General features: G+C 35.2%; 2 protein-coding genes and 2 long non-coding RNA genes across 4 annotated transcripts; 3 read left to right on the top strand and 1 right to left on the bottom strand.

Annotated features, from left to right (window-relative positions):
- The first annotated feature begins 10,589 nt into the window (after positions 1 to 10,589).
- Positions 10,590 to 13,508, top strand: LOC136822102 (uncharacterized). The gene is made up of 5 exons (XM_067078317.1): positions 10,590 to 10,785; positions 11,097 to 11,251; positions 12,594 to 12,668; positions 13,167 to 13,256; positions 13,479 to 13,508. Exons 1-5 carry the CDS (start codon positions 10,590 to 10,592, stop codon positions 13,506 to 13,508), a joined length of 546 nt encoding a protein of 181 aa, XP_066934418.1.
- Positions 13,509 to 13,691: 183 nt separating this feature from the next.
- Positions 13,692 to 16,554, top strand: LOC136822052 (uncharacterized). The gene is made up of 3 exons (XR_010848843.1): positions 13,692 to 13,840; positions 15,637 to 15,731; positions 15,947 to 16,554. It is a non-coding gene; the product is annotated as an uncharacterized lncRNA (long non-coding RNA).
- Positions 16,555 to 16,719: 165 nt separating this feature from the next.
- On the top strand, positions 16,720 to 17,595 carry LOC136822056 (uncharacterized). The gene is made up of 2 exons (XR_010848846.1): positions 16,720 to 16,940; positions 17,386 to 17,595. It is a non-coding gene; the product is annotated as an uncharacterized lncRNA (long non-coding RNA).
- A 2,773-nt stretch (positions 17,596 to 20,368) lies between these two features.
- LOC136822051 (uncharacterized) lies at positions 20,369 to 22,174 on the bottom strand. The gene is made up of 4 exons (XM_067078271.1): positions 22,003 to 22,174; positions 21,609 to 21,696; positions 21,304 to 21,435; positions 20,369 to 21,083 (listed from the first exon to the last, which is right to left on the bottom strand). Exons 1-4 carry the CDS (start codon positions 22,012 to 22,014, stop codon positions 20,725 to 20,727), a joined length of 591 nt encoding a protein of 196 aa, XP_066934372.1. The 5' UTR covers positions 22,015 to 22,174; the 3' UTR covers positions 20,369 to 20,724.
- Between the last annotated feature and the right edge of the window lie 728 nt (positions 22,175 to 22,902).

Here is a 22,902-nt window from a genome sequence, read left to right as displayed (position 1 = left end):
TTGTATCAGCGTACGCTCCTGTCGGTAATGCACCAGACCAAGAGTGGGATGACTATCTTGAAAAATTCTCAAATTGTATCAATAAGAGACGCAACGGCGATATTCTGATCATTGGGTCGGACTGCAATGCAAGCGTCGGTTGTGCTTCAGATAATGATAATGGTCCACTCGGAAAGTACGGCTTGAGTCACAGAAACAATGCTGGTTTACGTTTTCTCACTCATCTCGCCATACACGAACTTAAAGTGAGTACAACATGTTTTACAAAGAGACTCTATGCAACCTGGACACACCCAAGGAGTAAAAACAAACACCAAATTGATCATTTCCTAGTAAACGCTGAAATGTTTCATCGTATTGTTGACGCAGGTACGTGTAAACAAGTCATTGACAGTGATCATGGTGCAATCATGATCAGACTTCGTATTATGAAACGTTTGAAAAAGAAAACTACCCCTCGAAATCGCTTAATAAATCTTGATTACACTGTTTTAAATGACAGAACTGTATGTTACAACTTTTGCGAACATGTGAAGCTGAACACTCCAAATACAGTAACCCATACAGAGATTATCAAATCTGTATCCTCAGCTTGTCATTCGATTTTACCAACCAAACCCAGAGCACAGCCAGGCTGGTTTGAAGCAAATAAAGAAACTTTGATCCCGTTGATAAACAATCGTAATGAAGCAATGCAAAGAGTGCTACGAAGGAGGACGAGAAATAGCAGTGAGAAATTGAAACATGCACGAAAGAAGCTGAAACGTGAAGTCAAAATTGCTAAAAACAAGTGGATAGAGTTCCATTGCAATAACATTAATGACTTTGGTACCAAGAAAGCTTGGGAATCTATTAAAATACTTAGAGGTTCTCTAGCAAAAATTCGTCCATCTGTACAAAAACAAATGAAAAAACCAGATGGCTCTACATGTCAAACACCCGAGGAAAACGACACCGTTTTCTATAACCACTTCAAGAATCTTTTTGATCAAGAAGGCACGTACGATCCCACAGTGCTGGACGAAATTTCCCAACACCCTGTCCACAAAGAATATGACCACCCTCCGACAGATGAAGAAATCCAAAAAGCTACGCTCAAGCTCAAAAATAATGCACCAGGTGAAACAGGAATCATGTCCCAACCCCTAAAAGCGTTGTTAAATCATCCGGATACTCGTATCATCTTACGACAGATCATTATAAATTTTTGGAATACAGAAATTGTTCCTGATGAATGGAACATCGGTCGACTGATTGTACTCCCAAAGAAAGGTGACTTATCACTACCCAAAAACTATCGTGGGATAATGTTGTTAGAAATTACATACAAAATCATTGCCAACATTTTACACGCCCGATTGCTTCCGATAGAAGAGCAGCTAGATCATGAGCAACAATGCGGCTTCCGACCAAAACGTGGCTGCATTGACGCTGTCTTCACAATCAAATCCGCAATTAAGAAAAGGAGTGAGCATGGACTGGAGTCGTGGGTGTTATTTCTTGACTTAGTCAAAGCGTTTGACAGAGTGCCCAGAAAATTGTTATGGGGCATTTTACTGAAGTACGGTGTGCCACCTAAACTTGTGAACCTCCTAACTGCTTTACACAAGACATTTGCTGTTAAAATCGACAACAACTTCATCACTGATCCCATCAACAATAGTATCGGTGTTAAACAAGGGGATGTCCTAGGCCCCATGCTCTTCACGTTCTTCATCACAGCAACCATCAGTAGTTGGAGAATAAAATGTTCTGCCACTCCTTGTGTATTCATGACAAAAAATGATGCTCAAATGACAGGTAGATCGTTCAAAGCACGTGGAGAACCAATTTCGTTGCTTGATTCAGAATATGCAGATGATACTGCAGTCGTATTCGATAATCGTCATGATGCTGTTGTTGAGACGCAATCACTAGTTCACCACTTTTCTCGCTTTGGTACAGAAATCCACACCGGAGTAACAGAGCCTCGTCAAAGCTCAAAAACTGAATTGCTCTTCTGTGCCAAGGCACCTTCTCTTTACGAATCGCGAGAAGATTACGATAAAGCTGATTTCTCTGACATCATTTTAACCAATAACCGATACATCCCAATCGTTAGCCAGTTCGCATATTTAGGAAGTATCATTACAACAAATGGTACGGATGACCTCGAGATTGAAACACGTATTCGTAAAGCGGGAAATGCGTTCGGCGCACTGAGAAAATCGATTTTCAGCTCCTGTAGTGTCGATTATGTCACAAAGGGAAAAGTTTATTCTTCTTTTGTTTTACCCATACTCTTGTATGGTGCTGAATGTTGGTGTGTTACAGAAAAGTTATTTAAGTTATTATCGAGATTTCATCATCAATGTGTTCGTGTTATGTGCCACACCAATCGCTTTCGGGCTTGGCAGGAAAGGCTTACGATGTTATCTATGTTCGAAAAGTTATCTTTGAAATCGATTGATTTGTATGTTGTAAAAAAGCAATTACAATGGGCTGGGCATGTAATGCGTATGTCGTGGGAGAGGTTACCGAGAAAAATGATATCTTGTTGGGTTCGATCTAAAAGGCCCAGAGGTTGTCCAAAGTTTACATATGGTAGATCTATTTCTAAATGTTTGAAAAAAGCTGGTATTGATAAATGTAATTGGTATGTGATTGCCTCTGATAGACTGAGATGGTGGAAGTTGATTAACAATATTTCGTAGATTTTTATTTTAATAGCAGTCATTTATTCTTTAGTTATTTATTTTTCATTATTTATTTTTATAGTTTATGTAGTATATTGTGCAGTGATCTCTGACTTAGGTTAGGGCCTATTCCCATTTTTGGGAAGGTGTATGTCTTGTCTTGTCTACATTTTTAGATTTTGCCTTTTTAGTATTGACATTGGCACTATTTTCCTTGCTTGCATGTTTCAAAAGAAAACGCATTCTTTTTCTCCTATTTTGCCTTTCCCTTTCAGATAAGGGGCGGCGTGATGTAGTTTACACCTTTTTCAACACACAAGTTCTTAAGTTTTTTTTCTGCAGACACACTTTTCTCTTTGCTAGTAATTGATTTGCTCAACTTCTGTCTCCGTTTTTTCATTTCAGACACAGATTCATGCTCACCAGCACCAGTATATTCTATCCCGGCATTCAAACATCTTTCCCTCAGATCGAATTCAATAGGGTTTAATTTATCAGAGATAAAAGATGATTTAATACGTTTTGCTTGATCCCTCTCTAAATCATCATTTTCAAAAGCAATTTGAGTTTTCCTTTTTGAGATATTTGATGATATGAAAAATCAATGTCTGTTTCAATCTCAGGCAATAAAACATAACCGTGGTTGTGTACATTACTTAAGAGTCCCGCAGTACCAGGTAGTAGTGATTGAAAATGGTTTCCATTGACATTTGCTATAAAAAAAAAAATTGCCTACTGGTTCATGTGCATCAAACTGGGCCTCACTATCCCATGAACACGTTACTCTGTTTAAGGGATCCCCATGACGGCATCGCTCAGAACTAACACAAATATCTTTTCCAAGTAAAACAGCAGTAGCTTTGACGAAAATCTCTGTAGTGTAAACAGTATCACATAGTTGTTGATTTAACAATTGATTCCAGCTGAAACCTCTTGCTCTATCAAGTCTTACAGCTCCACTTTCGAAAAAAGTCTTGTACCGAAATATGTAGGGTGACTCTTCCTCTGTTAAAAGGCTTTCAGACCTTACAAATTCAACAACAGCCCTTCTCAATATATGATGATTAGGATATCGTAACCGCAAAGCTGAAATATCCCCACTAAGATTTGGACGATCACGAAGCTGCTCAATTATTGCCCAATAAAAACAATTACCGTCACCAGGTGTTTCACTTACACAGAAAACATTCAACCCATTTCTACGTGCAGTTTCTAATATGATAGGTACAGTACTGTATTGAGACCATGAATTTGGTATCTCTACCCGTCTAAAATTGTTAGTACCACCACAAACTTTCTCAGTATTCTTCAACAATTTTCCAATCTTATCAATGTTTATCGATGGATTGAACATTATAAACCTTTTTTAAAACAATAGAACAGAAAAAAAAAAAAATTTTCTATTTACTCAAATCGATACATTGATTGTTACTCAAAAAATATTCAACACCAAAGATATACACTTGTAGAGTAAAGTGTATTTCCAAACAGCATTACCAGTTGAAATGTCAATTTAAAAAAAGGGGTAATTGTGACGTTGTAACCATGGTTGCAACACAGAAAAAGACCTAGGACCGAAATTTAGAACAGGCGGGAAAAAAAAGCAAAGAAGATAAAGCTTTGACACTCTTACTATTAATTGTACAAAAGTTGCAATTTTAATCAAAAGTCTTACTTTATAATACTTTTGATATCAATCATTCTATTGCAATAAATATTTTTACAAAACAGATACTTTTAATAGTGCTCATTGATCCCATCCAACACGAAGCAAGGTCGATATGTCACCCTACGATTTTTTTTGAAAATTTCGTGCACATAGAAATTTTTTACGCCACACGCCCAGATCTAGAGAAAGGATGCTACACTCCCTTTCGGGCGCTTCGCGCCCTCAGAACGGTCGTTCCGCAAAAAAAGAACAGCCAAACCTTTAAAAAAATTTACTGGTTCTTATAAAAAAAAAGTGTAAGTGACAAAAAATAACACAATCTTGTGCAATGGCTGTATGACCAACAGCAAAGATATATATTGTAATACATTAGCCTTTAGGCTGGTAGTTTATCTGAATAAATTGAAAGACTATTTTTTATCCCATCTTTTTGTGACTTTTTAAAACAATTACTTAGCTCTCTATAAAACTTTTTCAAAGAGAAATTTGTGTCGCTGCAAGCGATTTGGGGTACATTCAAAAGGCCGAACCTATAAAACCTGAAGTTTTTGGCCGATCTGGACCGGACCTGGCTGATCTGGATCGGACTTGGCCGATTCAGGTCGATCTATGTTTTTACTTCGGCCGATCTTGAAAAAGTCCGATCCACATCGGCCTGGTCCGGTCCACATCGGCCTGGTCCGGTCCACTTCGGCCTGTGGGTGTTGGTTCGATATTTTTCGGATGCCGGCAATGCTTTTGTTTATTTAATTTTCTAAATGAAACGAGAAGAAGCCATCTTGTATTTCTAGCTTTGGATGGTTGCAATGGGTTAATGCAACTACTTGGGATTGAGCAGCATTACATTTCACATGCTTTACTTTTTTATTGTGAATTGGAAAGTGTGGTAAATTTTGTTTGATTTATTTTCTTTACTGATATAATGATAGCTATTGAATTATAAATTAGATTTTAAAACAAATCAAAGCAACGTTGAAATTGAATTCATTTTTTGAGATGTTATTAATGGCAAAACCATAGTTAGCATGTTTGGAATCAATTGTGCCTGGTGGAGTACAAACTCACAAAGTGACTATAAATACTTTTTCAATTGTGACGTCAATTTCTCACTTTTCTTTCTCTTTCTTCACACTTTGGCGTTTATGGGCCATCCCGCCCAGAAAATTTTTGTTACCCCCCCCTGTCGGACGACATGCAGTTTTAAATTACTGTTACAGACAAATTCTGGACTGGCCTTTGCGCTTTATTCTCTGGAATGCTGTCAAAATTTGATATGTTTGATAACTTTTAGAACGATCATTAATTGATTTTTCTAGTATTCATCATTCATAGAGAAGAATGACACACTCTAAGAAAAAACTTTCGGAGGTTTAAGTTCAGATAGGGTTGCATTAAGAAGGAAAGAGACAGTCAGGTTAGCTGTACTAAACGGCCAAAATACTCACTTTTGAAGAGTGATTTTTTTGTTACATTTCTTCTTGCATTTTCTCTATGATTGAAATTAAATTGAAAACTTCGTTAGGGGTCCAGGTTGGGATTCTTAAAAACATGTGGTGCCCTTTTAAAAATGGGTTGGATACCATTACTACCGTCGTGCCATGGTTCATTGGATAACAAATTAGAAGCATTCATTACTCCCCCCTAAATGACCATTAACAAAAGGTGACTTAAATTAAAGATTAGAAAACGCAACAGCAAGGAAACAGAAATCAGTGTTCAGAGTTTTCCTTCTCTACAGGAAGGTATATTTTCAAAATCCTGAAAAAATGTATCAAATAAAAAAGTTAAAAAGTACACAACAGAAAAAAGTGGAAGTGTCTGTCATACAAGCATACACAAAATGTAAAATTTTGCGCATAGTCTTAAAACAGAATCTTTCTTTTTTTGATGTACTATTTAATAATATAATATATAATATATATTTATATATATTTCACTAAACCCATCTTTTTACATCTTTTTATCTGTGGTGGTGTCTAGCTAACACTGCTTGGCCTACCTACACAACCCTATTTCCATCATATAGGAGGATATTTTCACAAATGGACGAAATCCTGTGTAGGTCGAAAACTGAGGAACAGATAATGTGTTTTCTTGAAAAAAGTTTTGACTCATATTGAGTTACTTCTTTCCATCTTAACTCATATTGAGTCGCTTCCTTCCTTGTAGTCACATTAGATCACTAGTTTTGCATTGATGGATGTCTATGTCATCATTTTTTCCTTTTCAATTCCAACCTGATTGATTTTCTGTGAATGTTCATTCTAGATTTTTGTTGTATTTATATTGTCTTTTTGTTTTGTGAGTTTTGTCTTTATTGTTTCCATTTTAAGTAGTTGAAGGTTTTATACTTCTTGACTATATATATATACAAATAAAAAAAATAGGGTTATATGCAAGCTTTTTCTTATAAGAAGAATTTATTAATTCACATTCTTTATAATTTTTTCCAACAAATTGTTAGTATACATAAAGGGTCGATCGATGTTCTTTAAAACGAGACGAAATACAAAAATAATACTATTAGTTACATGGTCTTCTTGAGGTGGGAAACCGTATAACAGGGTCACTAAAAACCGTATTGGTGAAAATTTTAAAAATTAAGAACAGCCCACACCCTAATCCGAAAAATGCGTGTCAAATAAATACAAGATTAATTAATATTTATATTGGGCTTTGAGCCTTTTTTAAAAATATATGTGCACTTTTTGATGTGCAAAATTTTTTTTTCATTTTTCTTCTTATTTTCTTTTTTTTTCTTTTGCTCTTTTGGTTTGAAGACAAAGCCATCTTTGTCTTTGCCACCCTCTGCCACCCAAATTTTGAAGGCGTTTGGACTTTTCCCACCAGGGTGAGTCTGCCTGTACTGGTCAAAGGCAGCACGAGTTAACTCTGATGCTTCTGCTGTGGACATTTTATTATTTTGAATTTTATTGTTACTGAAAAATAGAGATTATTTTTTGTTACTGAATAGCAAGATGCTACATAACAGGGCAATTGAAATATCCCAATTTTTACTCCCCCTTAATGGTACCTTGGCTTTCAGTTGTACTTTCAACTTTCAACATTTTAGCAGTGTGGAAAAAGCTTTAAATGAGATTGTGTTGTTGAAAGCACGTAACGGAGTACACCACGTGAAGGTAAGCCATTAGGATTTTGTACTCCACCCTAAAAAAGAAAAATAATTCAATTATTAGGGCTGACTGCAGTAGTCAGTGACAAAAGAGCAATGAAAAGTAATACTGATCACAATGATACAGTATTTTTCTCCAAGTTTCAATAACGTATATCATATACATAATACATGATAGTAGTATTCAAATGAAATACTACAAGACCAATTCACAATGAATTGATGTAAAGCTCTTTGTCACTCATAGAATATGGAAATAAGATCATGTTAAATTAAATAGCAATCGAGATCAAAATGTTTTTTTGTCAAATTTTCTCAAGGAAAAACTTGTGTGTGCACTCTATCAATTTCAAAACTAGCTACAATTACAATTTGATTTCAGTTGATTTTGAGACTTGTTATATTATGAAAAGCACTTCTAAATTAACAATTTAAACATGTACTCATTTCCAAACTCCGAAATTAAAACACATTATCAGATCAGAATCTAATAAGAGTCATAGATATCTGGGTCTGGTGCAATGAGATCCTTGGTTTCCTCTGTGCAGAATTCACGCATATCAGTGTAAAGGGTATTCTTTCCTTTTTCTGATGAAACCTCGTGGTGGAACTACAGGTGGTAATTCGTTGGTAACAGGGATATTTCCTAAGATGGACACCCTGACAGGTGTGTCACCAAGTTTCTTGGAACAGTAAACTATACCTTTTTCTGCTGATGACATATTGAAGTGGTGAAACTCCAAGATATTATCAATTGCAATGAACTTTTTATCAAAAAACTCAGTCCAGGCATATGTTGGAACGTTTACTTTCATGTCATGAGTTCCAACTAAAACAGCTATATTACCTGTAGTGGCATCGCAAACGTTTGTTAAGTCATACAGAGATGATACCGGAGTTCATCGCAGTCTCTTTTTGAATGCTTCAAAACCTCTGAAATAGAAGGTATTCTTTGATTTAGTGAATTCATTAAAAAACACTTTCTAGAGCCTCAAATAGACAGACAGTATGCTCAATTGATTGGGATAAATTGCACAAAGGGTTACCTAGTAAATACTCATGAAGAAAGGCGTTGGCAAACAGGCAGAAATTTGTAACAGAGTCTATAAGATCAGTGAGAGTCATTCGATTTAATAATATTGATACCTGTCACAGCTGAACTTAGTATGTCCAGCGACCATGAACGAATATTCGATTTTCTCATGGTACCCATTCATTATTCTCCACATTAAATACCATACAAAAGCGTTATTCTTGTTCTGGCCTAGAATTAGGAATATTCAATTTCATTTATATTTTTTTTAAATGATTATAAAAACAATGACACTATAAAGATTCAACAAATGTGATCCCAATAACATCAATTGGAACAAAGCCTTAGCCCAGAACGATTGAACTTTTGAAATTTTACTGAAATACAAATAAAGCTTATACCTGCACAATTATCAGCATGAAGATATGATTCCCTTTCACCAAAATTAAAGTTCTCCAGGAAGTGATGGACGTAGCTGATTGTTGTGTTGGCACCTTTTCCTGTTCTACAAATCTCATCAATAAAGTAAGCAAACTGAACGCCCAGCCCATCATTATTAATTCCAAAGAGGCTGCACTTACGTGGAGTTTTAAAGAAAATAGGGTCTGGTTGTTGTGGATTGTAAGGGTAATGCACTTGTTGAGCAAAGTCCCAAGAAAAATGTGCAATGCCATTAAAAGAACAATGTTCCTTCTTTTCAAAGACATTAAAGTTTCCCTCACAACTATCAACTAAGACTTTGGCATGTTCTTTTGCCTTTTGACATTGAGATCTATAGTAACGAATCTCCTTAGCAGCTTGGACAATGTGGGCTTCTTGTTTTTTCAAAACCTCATCATATTCTTCATCATTTTTTTCTGCCTCTTCCTCGTTACCCTCAATGTGTTTAGCACGAGCTCGGATCGATTTGTTATTGCCTTGCTGGCAAACCCAACATAGATCAGTCATACACCTGGCAACTACTATATATGGTAATCTTTGCTTCCATAGGTCAAGAAAGGAACTATAACCCAGACTAGGATATCCACTAGTTTCACTGGCTTTCTTGTAACTTTCATAAACGATTTTTTTTTTGGTGTGATGAGAAGGAATAAGCTGTAAAGAGGCATCCTGGTCTCTATAGTGAGGCACCCTCCCAGGTAAAGGGTGGGCATTGATTTCAGCATAGTTTGTGAGGAAACTAACAGCATACTCTCTAGACTCAAAGGGAAGAGTGTTATGAGGAGTTCTCCGTTTGTTTCCATGCTCACGAGAAACTAAGCCATTTTCCTTCAAATGCTTGCACAAGGCATAATATGTTTTAGCACCAATATTCAATCGAAACAAAAAAGTTGTACGACACACTCGGCGTCCAAAGAAAAAATAAGTAGCATGACTATTATCCTGTGGATTGTTTGCCAAAATGTATCCCATGACAAGCATGTCTTTTTCGTTGCTACTTAGTTCACAAATATCATCCCTCAAACCTTGAATAGATTCTCTGGTGAAAACTTGATAGCACTGGCCTTCATCCTTTCCCAGCCGGCAACCACAGCCAAATTCTTCTACCTTTAGCTCTTCTTTTATGTCTAAGGGCCTTTTCTCTGCTGGAAGTTCTTCATCCAAGGGTCTTTTCTCTGCCATTTCAAAAAATAGGTCTGATTACAGTTCAGTTACAGATATTTAACATTTAAAGTTATTTTACCTCAAAAGATAAAAATAGTTTTGAACGTTCGAAAACCTACATACATTTTTTTGATCCGTAAACAAAAGAATTAATTAGGACACATAATTAACCAATCATAATGATCTATAATTCTTTAGAACAAAAGATCGAAAATTTTATAAGAAACAAGCAACCAATAAGAATGATTCCTTGTCATATATTCAATCGAATGTTGACACTCTCCCTTGGACCCTCCCATGTAGATGTTCGAAAAATAAGGTCACGTAGCACGTTCGATTCCCGGCCCTATAAAAGGGGAAAAGCAAGCGGTACTTTGACACTCATTTACGTTTCCGCGATAAATACGGACCGAGTTTTGTCATCGTTGATTATAATTTTAATTCTAAAATCTAATTGTCGCTACCTACGGAAATATGGCTTCCAACAAACGAACGATGCGTTCCCGCACATCAGAAGAAAAATTACCCGCTTGGTCATTTGATTTTTACCCGTGCGATGTCAAAACCGAACACAAATCAACAGAAGTGCTGAGATGGGTGGTCAAGGGGAAAACTTGTAAATTTAATACAAAATCTGGTGTGATAAATGGAGAAGTTTTGTGTATGCGGGGTAAGTTGAAATCCAATGCTTTATTCAATTTGGAATTTTCCAAAAAACATTCGTACTCAAGCTTTTTTCGCATGCACGTCGAATTTTACTTTAGTGACCATATGAATTATCGTAAGAATTTTTTTCGATTAAGGTGGTCTTTTTAGACTTTTCCTTCCGTTCAAAAATTTGCCTTTTAACCAGGGGATTAACTTGCATTGTTTGGGGCAATTTGGAATGTCGGAAAGGTCGCATTGTCCCGGGGAGTAAATGTCCAAAATATCTTCAAATCTTCTCTGGAAAATGAACCTTACTTCTATTTCTTCCTACAGATACGGTCCAGGAACTGGTTGTGTTCGAGAAAGAGTGGTTGAAGGCAAGAACGGGAGAGAAGGAAGTGGGTGAACGAAGGAAAGAAGTGGGTGAACGAGTGACAACGAACGAGGAGGCTGAAGTGCAAGAACCAAAAAGGAAGAAACAAAAAGAGGTAATTATATTTCATTGTATTATTTACAAACTCAAAGATCGTCAATGACAGGGGGACAGTGTACAATAAAGCATCATGTAAGGATATTCCTGTTGTATTCTCGATTCTTTTGGTTAGGTAGGACACTAATGTATGGGTTGGTGGAAACTGTTGCACAGCTCTAAAACATGTCTCTGTATTGTACACTGAACCGCCCTCATTCTGGTTGATAAGATCGCAGTCCTTTTCTTCTCGTCACCTGTAGAAAAATAAAAACATATTAAAAACATGCCATAGCAATAGGCCTTTTCATAAATTACGTCATGAACATCACTTGCCTCGTATTCAAACAATAGACGATATCGGCTTAACGAAATTCTCCCCGAATGATTATCCATGATGCATTGTGCAAAAAAATTCAGTAAGTCAATATAGTTCGTGAATTTTTTTGCGCAATGCATCATGGGTAATCATTCGGGGAGAATTCGTTAAGCCGATATCGTCTATTACCATGGTTATCATGTCATTCGAGAAGAAAATGATTTTTTAATGAATATAAAGTAGTTTCAATAAAATCTGCTGGGAGTTAATGTCCTTAGTTTCTACAAAAATAAAGAAAAAATTCAAAATGTCTGGGACCAACTTTTTGATATGTTTCTTACTCAATTTGAGGGTGCTGATTCGGAATTTGAATGTTACCAAGCTTGAAAACTCGCAGTTTTTGCGTAATTTGTGATTTTAGGCAACATTTTAAGCCCCCTCAAAAATTTCAGGGGGCTTCAAAATCAAAAAAGATCTATACCGCGTGATAGAGCTCTTCCAACTGAGCAAAAAAATGTATTATATCAAAGTCTTAACTTTCCTAGATGAAAAGTTATGGGCGTTTTCGTGGTAAAAAAGTGCTATAATTTTGCATAAATTATGCAGATTGTGGGGAAATTCCCTGTTTCAATCAATTTTTGACCATAAAAATCGTCTATAACTTTTGATCTAGAAAAGTTGAGACTTTGACATAATACATTTTGTTGCTCAGTTGGAAGAGCTCCATCACGTGGTATAGATCTTTTGTGATTTTGAAGACCCCACACCCAAAATCATGAATTTTCAGGGCTTAGAATTTTGCCTAAAATCGCAAATTACGCAAAAGCTGCGGGTTTTTAAGCTTGGTAACATTCAAATTCCGAATCAGCAACCTCAAATTGACCAAAATCAATTCTAAAAGCTGTAAATGTAAATGTAAAAACACTTTAGTCTTTCGCCAAATTAAATCTGCGCCAAAATTTATCCACTTAAGGCAATTCTCAAGGTTCCACAAAAGAGCATGGGCTCATCATATGATTTTCTTTTTCTTCTTTCTTTGTAGATAATCACGAAGAAACAAGCAAAACCCACGAAGAAAGCGATCAAAAAGAAAGAGGCACAGGATAAAGACGAACAGGTAAAGCTTTAAGATTTACTTTAAAGCAGGGTGTCCACTGAAAAAAAATCCATTGTTCTTTTTTACGACAAAGATTTTTCATTGCTAATCATTTTTCACCCTGAACTTATTTTTTCCAGTGGACACCAAGCTTAAATGTCTCAAATCTCTCGTAACATCGACCTTTTTTAAAATTCTGGGTTCAAGTCCAAAGCAAAAATTAGGTTCTTGGCAAATACAAAGGAAGAATTCTTGCGGATTTGGCCAAAGGGATATTTTTTACCAAAAGTTATAGGACGAGCAAAAAACAACTGTTTTAAGGCTTGAAATACCTTAAAGGAAGAAATTTTTGCGGGAATCATATTTTCAAAATGTTCAATTTGGCGGGGATTCCAGCCAAATCCGCCAAATCTTCTTTCTGCCAAAATTTCTTCATTTAAGGTAGGAAAAATTTTACGACAGCTAGTTTTAGCTGATTTTCTTAGTTGTTAAATTGTGTTGTCTTATTGACATTCATAGAAACCAGAGGAGAAAAAGAAGAGGAAAAACAAACTTGACAAGATCAGAGAGAAAGAATCGAAGCTTGACAAAAATATTGAAGTGCAAAAGGTATGTCTTTTATAAAGAGTTGGTTGATACTTTCAATGAATGTGTCAAAAAACTGTTACTTTAATCGTAGAAATTTTAGTGAGACTAATTTTAGCATATATTAGCGAGTCGGGAAAATCTTGATTTTTTTTGGATTTTAAGCGAATCATTATTTCAAAAAATTTCCAAGGATAAATTTTAGCGAATATTCGTATTAAATTAACGAATGAATTTGTTTTCTAGCATTTCTTTGCACTTAACCCTTCCTATTGATAAAAATGTATCAACTCGGGTAAGTTATGGCCTGTCCATTCTTTTTGCGTTCGCACACGCGGGATTTGTCTTTGAAAAACGCGTTTACTAAGTTCCTTATTCTGATTGGTGGATTTTTTGATGACGATGCGTTTTTCATTATGAGATATATCTGTCCTGCCGTAAACCGACAAATTCGGGAAATCGAACAAGAAGCTTCCAGCAGTGTTCTATTTGACTAAAATGGGAGCCGCCATTTTATTTCTTCGAGCTGTTTCAAGAATATTTCAAGAGCAATGTCCTCAAACATCACTTCAACCATCAAGTTTTACATCAAATCTAAGGGGTATCAGGTAGGGAGTCATTATTTATGATTTAGAACTTTAAATTAAAATAAATTTGATACTTTTAGCTGTAAAACGACTAATCAAAGTTTGGTGCTCGATGTTGTTGTGTTGTAGCCTCAGTTAGATTTCTCTTGGAGCTTATTCAAATATTTTTTCTTTTCCATCAGACGAAATATAAACCTAGGGTGGATTGTCCATGTTGTACAATATAGTCACTTTCTTTCTTTTTTTTTGGGAAACAACACCCAACAAGTGCACAAACAGTTCACCAGTTTATGTGCTTTCAGAAAAGATGAAATGACTGAAACTATTTTTATACTAGACTGGTTTGGTAAAAAGATTCCCTTATCATTTCCCTTATTTATCCCTCACTTTTCTCAAAAAAATGTATCATCATAGAATAGAGATATTTGCCTATGTTTACAATTTGAAAATAAGCTTTCATAGTAGACAATTTGATTCCTTGTATATCCACAATAATTAATTATTAACAAGTACCGTGAGATCGGGTAACTTGCATCAGTGGAGTAACCTGGCTGGTCATTAAAATATATTAGAGCTACGAGCAGAGCTGCGTAGTTCATTTGTTTTGAAATTTTGCCCCTTTGATTGGTCAGTCATTTGATGGCCATGCAAGTTTCCCTCCACTGATGCAAGTTACCCGACTTCACGGTATATTCATGATATGCACCATTGCATTGTCTTCCATTCCACCCAATAGCTGATTGGTTCAAAGTGACGTATTGACTGATTTTACGTCACTTACAACCAATCAGCTGTTGGGTCCGTGATGTAATGTCAGAAGACATTGCAGTGGTGCATATCATGTATACATTCTCAGGCGATGTCAACCAACCAATTAATTGGAAGTGAGACAAAATAATTTGTTTTTGTTTTTTGAAAATGAAACACTAAATTGAAGACAATAGGTATAATCCAAGGTTTATGTAATCAAATTGATCAAGTAAAAATGTAGTGCCTTCTATTAGATTCTATAATTGAATTTTAATCTTGCGATTGACTTCAATTAATTTGACAATAGAATTATTTGGTTGACATCGCCTTTTGACATCAATTACAATCAATAATCGATATAGATATAATAATTAAGTTCCAAAACCATAGTGTCCTCCTGGGTTGGTTCCCCCCACTAAAAATCCAAATTTTTCTCCATTCCCCCCTCTTTTATTTCCCCCACCATATTTCAAAATTTTTCGGTTCCCCCCTCTTTTTTGAATTCCCCCAGCTATTTGAAGATTTTGCGGTTCCCCATATGGTTAACATAAAAATGCCTTAAATCAAGTTTGAAATTTTGGAAAGCTTGAAAAAATAGCCTTGAAAGTGCTGGAAAAATGAAATTGTATTGAAAAGTTGGTTTATCCCAAAAGATTTGCTGATTTTATTGCTTAAACAGGTTTTGCAACAAGATCACCTTGAGATCAGTGAAGTTCCCCCAGTCAAAATCTCCTAAATTTATGGTTTTCCCCCCTCTTTATTTTCCCCCAGCAAATTTCAAATTTTTCATTTTCCCCCATACTTTAAAAAAAGGGCCAAAATCAGAATCCCCCCCTTTATAAATATAGATCGATTTAATGTAATCAATTAATAAACGATATATAATCAATCATATTGATAGGTACAATTGATGATATCGATTTGAACGACAAGTTTGAAAAACTTAGAAAAATTAACTATAGATGTAATGATAAAATAATTAATGTCCAATTGTATTGGGTTGTAATTGTGTATTGGTTGGTATTTTCAGTTTCAACAAATTTTAATTTTTTTTGTGTTTCTTTCAGGCTTTTTTCACTGATGGCTGACCCTGGAACAAGCTAGGAAGAGATGACCGACTGATTCTATAATTGTTGAGTTGCCTTTCTTCAAACGGTAATTGGTAGGTAATATTTCTCGTACTTGAACCACTTTTTTAAAAGCATAAATAAAAAGTAGAGAAATATTATAAATTCAAATTATACTTTTTCTGACTTGAACAAGGCTATTTATAGCAAGACAGTTAAGTCAAAAACCCTTATCCAAACCTTACCTCAATTAATTTTTTTGTAGAAATTAGAAATGAGATCATTAGGTTTCTTTGTTGATTTTTTTTAGGGATGCTAAATGAATGTTGAACTACAAAACAAGATTTAATCGATTCAAACTGGGAAAAAGAAAATCATCTTACAAAAAGGTGTATATGTTTATAATTTGATATTATCTTGTAACATATGTATAGTATGTTGGCTTTACCCCCTTCACATACATAGGCTTTTGAAATTACCCCCATCCGGGGCGGGGGTACAAGGGTTGGCGAATGAGGGGTATGTGCGGACGGGACCTCCGAAAACCAACCCTTAGAGAGACTGATTTTTGCTGAAAAGGTGACCCTTAGAGAGACTTTTTGAATTTTTCTTTTCGATTTTTGAAGAAAGTCATACCCTTAGAGAGACTTTATTACAATTTCTTCTCTGGAAATCAAAAAATTTTCTAAAAATCTTGAATATTCAGGCCCTTAGAGAGACTAATTTAAAACTCTCTGATTTTTCCGACCCTTAGAGAGACTTTGAAAGGTGAAAAAACCGACCCTTACTGTCTGCACATACCCATCATCCATTTTTGCCTAAGAACCCCCCCCCCACCCTGGGTCCCCATCCCCCAGATTGAAGGGTTTATACATGAGCAATTGTTTAAATTAAGGGATTCTTGGAAAAAGTATATTCAACTTCAACTTCCTTTTGTGTTTGTTGATGAAAATACAGAACATCCAGCCAAACTTTCGCTGAAATTTGAAAAATGTTGATTTGTACTCTCAAGACTCTAATAGACAGGAATTTTTAGCTGGAATTTTTTAATAAAACTAATGGCCAAGGGGTGTTATAAGTGGAAAATTATACAAAGGCTGCTTATGACCGCACCCTCCCCCTCAGAGCATATGTACTTTATATGAATGGTCCTAAATGATGTCCATGTGTTCTGTTTTCAAATGAATTTAGCCATGTCACAAGTGTTCTAGTGGAATATTAAACACTCAGTATGCTCTAATTTCAAATTTTATTTTCAGGTCTTAAAAGCTAGTGGAAGAAGTGTCTGGATAGCAATTTTCAAGGTAAGGATATTTCAATTTGAAATAATTCTATGAAATTTTTGGACTGTGGTAATTTTTGCTAATTATTTCAGGGTACACGAACTGTGACAAGGAGTTGTACATAGTAATTAGTTCTAACACCTCTTTTAAGGGGGGTCTGAACCATGTGAAAATTTCTCTAAGGAAAGGAGATCCCATTGGAAAGGAATTGAAATGAATTCTTATTTTTCTGGTCAGGAATGGAGACTTTTCGGTATTTGTAAACAATCTAATAGAAAATTTGCCCAATTTATGACCCATTCCCCATTTTTAGGCAATATTAGTGTGGTATGTGAGTGGTAAGCAGTCAGATTGAGAATCGGAATTTTTTAAGATTAGGGGGGTGCCAAGATGGGAAGATTCGACCTATCCACGCTATGAAATTATGTATGTTATGTAAATTTTATTTCTCTTTTTCATTCTTTAGACCTTAAGGATCGGACTGATTGGATTGGATCGGACAGATTGCTCATCGTCTCGACGTCTTGTAGCGATCAGATTCGTCAACCTTTATAACATCAATCCCATGTACTATTGCCATTTGGATTTTGAATTTTGAATTTTTGTGAAGCAAAATTTTTTATTTTAATGTATCAACGTCGAACAAATTTATATGAAATAATTATTTTCAAAAGCATTATTTGAAACTCTTTCTCAGTTCCTTTTTGCATTATGATAACTGCTGTTTGGTGATATTTTCTTCAGCTAATTTCTTTTCAATTCAAAAATTTTTGGACTCTTAAAGCATCAAAGTATAGCCTGCTATGATAGCGCAATGTAGAGAGTAGAATTACTTATTTTGGATTTTTAGAACCCCTTTTATAAAAGAAGATGACCTGCTTTTCTAAAAAAATGTTCAAAATAAGAAAAACCCAAAAGCTCAACGCCCGACTTGCACTTAAAATCGGAACCCGAGGGGCTTATCTTCATTTGATTTTGAAAAGACGAATTTGATCTAGTATCTGTGAGGGAAAGCAGAAAATTTAGGAGAGTGAGCATGGGCTTATCATCGGAATTCAAAGTGCTAAACCCAAGTTGACTTAACTTGCACTTAAAATCGGAATCCGAAGGGCTTATATCTACATTTTGATAAAAAAAACAAATTTAACCTTATTCGCACCTTTCCTTGGGGGAAATGTCCAATTGAGTGACAGTATAGAGTTTAGGAGAGTGAACATGGGCTTATCATCGGAATTCAAAGTGCTAAACCCAAGTTGACTTAACTTGCACTTAAAATCAGAATCTGAGGGGCTTGTATCTACATTTGATATTTAAAAAAAACAATTTGACCTTATACGCACCTTTCCTTGGGGGAAATGTCCAATAAGAGAGTTTTATTCGCACCTTTCCTTGGGGGAAATGTCCAATTGAGTGACAGTAGAGAGTTTAGGAGAGTGAACATGGGCTTAATCATCGGAATTCGAAGTGCTAAACCCAAGTTGACTTAACTTGCGCTTAAAATCGGAATCCGAGGGGCTTATATCTACATTTTGATAAAAAAACAAATTTGACCTTATTCGCACCTTTTCTTGGGGGAAATGTCCTATTGAGTGACAGTAGGGAGTTTAGGAGAGTGAACATGGGCTTAATCATCGGAATTCGAAGTGCTAAACCCAAGTTGACTTAACTTGCGCTTAAAATCGGAATCCGAAGGGCTTATATCTACATTTTGATAAAAAAAACAAATTTAACCTTATTCGCACCTTTCCTTGGGGGAAATGTCCAATTGAGTGACAGTAGAGAATTTAGGAGAGTGAGCATGGGCTTAATCATCGGAATTCGAAGTGCTAAACCCAAGTTGCCTTAACTTGCGCTTAAAATCGGAATCCGAGGGGCTTATATCTACATTTTGTTAAAAAAAAACAAATTTGACCATTCGCACCTTTCCTTGGGGGAAATGTCCAATTGGGTGACAGTAGAGAGTTTAGGAGGGTGAGCATGGGCTTAATCATCGGAATTCGAAGTGCTAAACCAAAGTTTGCCTTAACTTGCGCATAAAATCGGAATCCGAGGGGCTTATTATAGTTATATTTGATTTTTAAAAAACAATTTGACCTTATTCGCACTTTTCATTGCACCCCTTCTCGCAGTCCCATTGGGAACCCTTGATAAAATTGGCCAACATATCGTCCCTAGGTGGAAAATTATCCTCTGCAATTTTAGTTCCTACTGAAGATAATCAAATTAACCAATGCTTACTGCACGATATTCACTATTTTCCCCATCGCCACTGAATTTTCTGACTTTAAAACAAAAGAATCCCCATTCATAAAAAGATATTTGAATATCCATCCCCAGATCGAGTTTTAATCCGTTATTTTTATCCCCACTGGCTAAAAAATCCCACCGGGTCTGTGAGAAGGGGGTGTTTCATTGTATCTGTGACAGTTAATCAACCCTCTGAATAAGTCTAATAATTATACGCTCCTTTGCTAATGGCCACCACGTAATAAGCAAACCAAACTCTCATCAATAGATAATAGAAGGATTAGTTTCATTTGATGCCAATACAGGGGCTGGGAACTTTTCCAGGGGTTTAAGATGGAAAATCTCCTTATGTTTCCAAATTTCCACGGCTTATAGTAAAAGTTCAAATCTTCCAGGGGTTAGGCTTTCATCTAGTTTGTCCATCCTTCAATTTAAAACTAACCTATCAATTGAAGATGGAACTGATTTCCCAAAGAATTTAGCTCTATTTTCAAGGAAAATTTCTGATGCTTCTGATTCCTGACCCTTTGATAGAACTAAATAAAAAGCGTAAATTTGACGAAATTGCAACGACTATTTTATCGAAACGCGTCTCGTCACACAGCAACAACTAAAAAGGATAGGCTTCAAAAATGAATGGTAGTTTTGGAAATTAGAAGAATGTTTATCCTCTTGTGTTGTATCTTTTAACTCTATTAAGAATATAAGTAGTTATAAAATGAAAATTTATGAAATAAATATCTTATATGAATAATTTATGAATGCTACTTAATTATTATGATACATTGAGATTCAAATATTACAGCCTAATTAGTTTAAAATATAATTGCTAAAAACTACGATACAAAATACATAATGTCCTTAGTTCCCCCCTTGAGATTTTGAAATAGAATGTTCCCCTTCTCAATCCCTCCTTGAGCCAAGATTGGCATTTTTTGATGAAAAAGTTATGTCTCTGAAAAAGGTACGTTTTTACAATGTTTTCCTAAAAAAAGCATAAATGCCAAATTAATGCTGTATTTTACTGACTTGAAACCTGAAAATTTTTCCCGCCTAGAGATTTTCTCAGTTGCAACTAATTTTTGCCCCCTTTCAATAAAGTTTTTGTCTCTGAGGACACTATGCGAAAAAATGTGGTCTATTAATTATACGAATGATAAAATTATGAAATAGTGGAACCATGTTTCAATAGAATAATGAAACAATCAATAACTTAATAAAATATAGTAAAATGAAACGGATAATGATGAAACAAAAGGTTCAAATTTGAAAAAGCAGACAAATAGCATGCATTTCTTCTGGATTTTAAATAAGTTAGTGAGAAAATGAATGATTTTAGAGACCATACTGCGAAATCACCGAGTAACCAAAAAAAATCTTATTTCCCACCATCTTTTCCCAGTTAAAAATAATTTTCCCATAATGAAAGAAGTAGAACCGTAACTAACTATAGAGCTATGAAAATAAATAATTATATAACTTTTCTAGGAAATATATCTTTGATCTAAACAGATCTAAAAGATAGTGAAGTTATAAAAAGAGGAAACAAGATGTTTTATTACTTGCCCCATGACTTTAGGACAGCGACACAGTGTTTAACTTTATTTAGAGATAGAGAAATATCTTCGTTCTTATTAACATCGTCATTATTGGGTTCGAAACCATGATCTTTGAAGAATTTACCTTCCCACTTTTTCACCAATTTTTTCTGTTCTTCATGGATGGTAACAATTTGAGGCCTTAATCTGTTTTGGATTGTCCGGCATATTTCCATAGATCTTTCATTTCTATCGGTACGGTGCTTCATTCGGTGATGATCAAAGTTTTTGATGTCGTCACACATACCGAACAAGATGTAAAGACTTTTTGAAGTACTCGATTTGAGGGTGTGTGACAGGTCGTGTTTGATGGTATTTACTGAAAGAATAAAATAATTTTTGAGAAAACATTGCAAAAATAATCGTTGACTCGATATTTTTAGCATTAAATAACTTTTAAACAGAAGTAGTCTTAAGTTAACTATAGTTGTACACATCATACAATACACCTGTTTTTGCTTTTAGCCAATGAGATGTTGTTTACTCGAAATTTTGGTGACTTTTTATAGAAAGCAGCTAACCGTAAAAGGTGTATTTACCTGGACATTCTGGTCTCTCGCTCTCAACATTTGCAGCAACCTCAATGATTTCCACGCGTTCTTCTTCTTGTTCGTTCTCTCGTTCTTGTGGAGGACTTTCTTTTCTTGGCTCCTCAACTTCTGGATCATCGTCTTAGAAAATGAAATGTTATAGGTGTGAATGAGTGGTGGATATGCAGGTTTAATATATTTTCCATTTTATTAGAAATCTTTATTAGAGATTAATGAATCACCCCATAGTATTTAATTATGATCCTCCCCACTTTATGGTTTTAGTTATGATTATGAAAAAGAAACTAATATACCTTCGTCGATGTAGCTGCTATCCAATAGTTTCGCAGCAACGCCGTTCCTTTTACACTCTTCCCAGTCTTGCTTCAAAGGCTCGTAAAGCTAAATTAAAGAAAAATAAAACTTGAATCAGAATTTCGTACTTTGTACTCTTTTAAAAAGCAATTTATCAGATTTCTCAACTCAATATCACTTTAAGACCTCCTTCATTTTTATGACAGATTATGACCTTCATTTTCAGAGGAAAAATCACCATCTCTAAATTATAGACCCCCTAAAATTAGACACAAAAGAGTAAAGGGATTCATAATCACACTTCCGATAGAATCACACCTCTGACTGACCAGGGAAAAAATGAGCGTAGTACCAACAAAACAGCTTTACACCCAAAAAATAAAGTTAACTTACTTCATAAAGCATTGTATCAGTAAAATCCTTCAACCGTGGACCTTCTTCGCGAAAATCATCTTCATCTTCACCATCCAAAAATTCGACATAATTGCCGTCTCTTTTCCACCAAACTCCTTCATCGTGTTTCAAAAAGTCACTGATTTGTTGCAGGAAGGCACGCCAATCTTGACTTTCGAACTCACTTACCAAAAACTTTGCATTTGAACCACGTTCTAAATAATAATAATAACAGCTTAGCCATTCAACATAAAAATATCTTGTATTATAGCTATGTTCTAATTATCTTAAAAGAAGGCGAGATAACTTCCCTGGATTATTTCAGTCTTTACTGAATAATTGAATTCTAAACTTATAGTTCAATTTACCTAGGCCTTTAGCAGCTTTGCTAATTTTGCTATCGACACCAGACTTTCTTCTACCATTTCTCTGTTGAAAATCTTTCTCTGCTTGAACTCTAAATTACAAAATCTACAATCGAAACTTACATTATATATGCATATGTCACTTAATATTTCTTAATAAATACAAATAACATCAAAACCACTTTCTGAAAGTTTTATATTTCTCTAGGCTAAACTTTTAAAAAATCACTAAGACTTAAATTAACGTAAAACATTGATAAACTCTAAATTTCCACTGAAGAATTTATCTTTGTCTGAAATAACGTAAAAGTCTACCTTACTATACCAACATCACGAACTGATTCTACTGATCTTCCTGATGTGGCCAGCCCTATCAATCGCAGCGTTCCAAATAGTCGCTCTTCACTTTCCGTGTGGAGAGATGAAGGGGCGACAATTCTTTGAACAAAGGCAAAATGATCAATGATTGAGTGATAGTATTCACCATAAAACTTAGACAATTTTGGATATTCACCAAAGATTTGCTTACACCTCA

This window comes from Clytia hemisphaerica, unplaced genomic scaffold, assembly GCF_902728285.1.
Source record: "Clytia hemisphaerica strain Z4C2 unplaced genomic scaffold, Clytia hemisphaerica genome assembly, whole genome shotgun sequence".
Classification (NCBI taxonomy): Eukaryota; Metazoa; Cnidaria; class Hydrozoa; order Leptothecata; family Clytiidae; genus Clytia; species Clytia hemisphaerica.
This window is presented reverse-complemented; position numbering and strand designations above follow the sequence as displayed.

Coding starts and splice junctions, on each gene's coding strand:
- LOC136822102 (XM_067078317.1), top strand. CDS start 10,590: ATGGCTTCCAACAAACGAACGATGCGTTCCCGCACATCAGAAGAAAAA. Junction 10,786..11,096: donor AGAAGTTTTGTGTATGCGGG/GTAAGTTGAAAT, acceptor TTCTTCCTACAG/ATACGGTCCAGGAACTGGTT. Junction 12,669..13,166: donor CACAGGATAAAGACGAACAG/GTAAAGCTTTAA, acceptor TGACATTCATAG/AAACCAGAGGAGAAAAAGAA.
- LOC136822051 (XM_067078271.1), bottom strand. Junction 21,436..21,608: donor TAGCAGCTACATCGACGAAG/GTATATTAGTTT, acceptor TCATTTTCTAAG/ACGATGATCCAGAAGTTGAG. Junction 21,084..21,303: donor CGAGAGACCAGAATGTCCAG/GTAAATACACCT, acceptor TTATTCTTTCAG/TAAATACCATCAAACACGAC.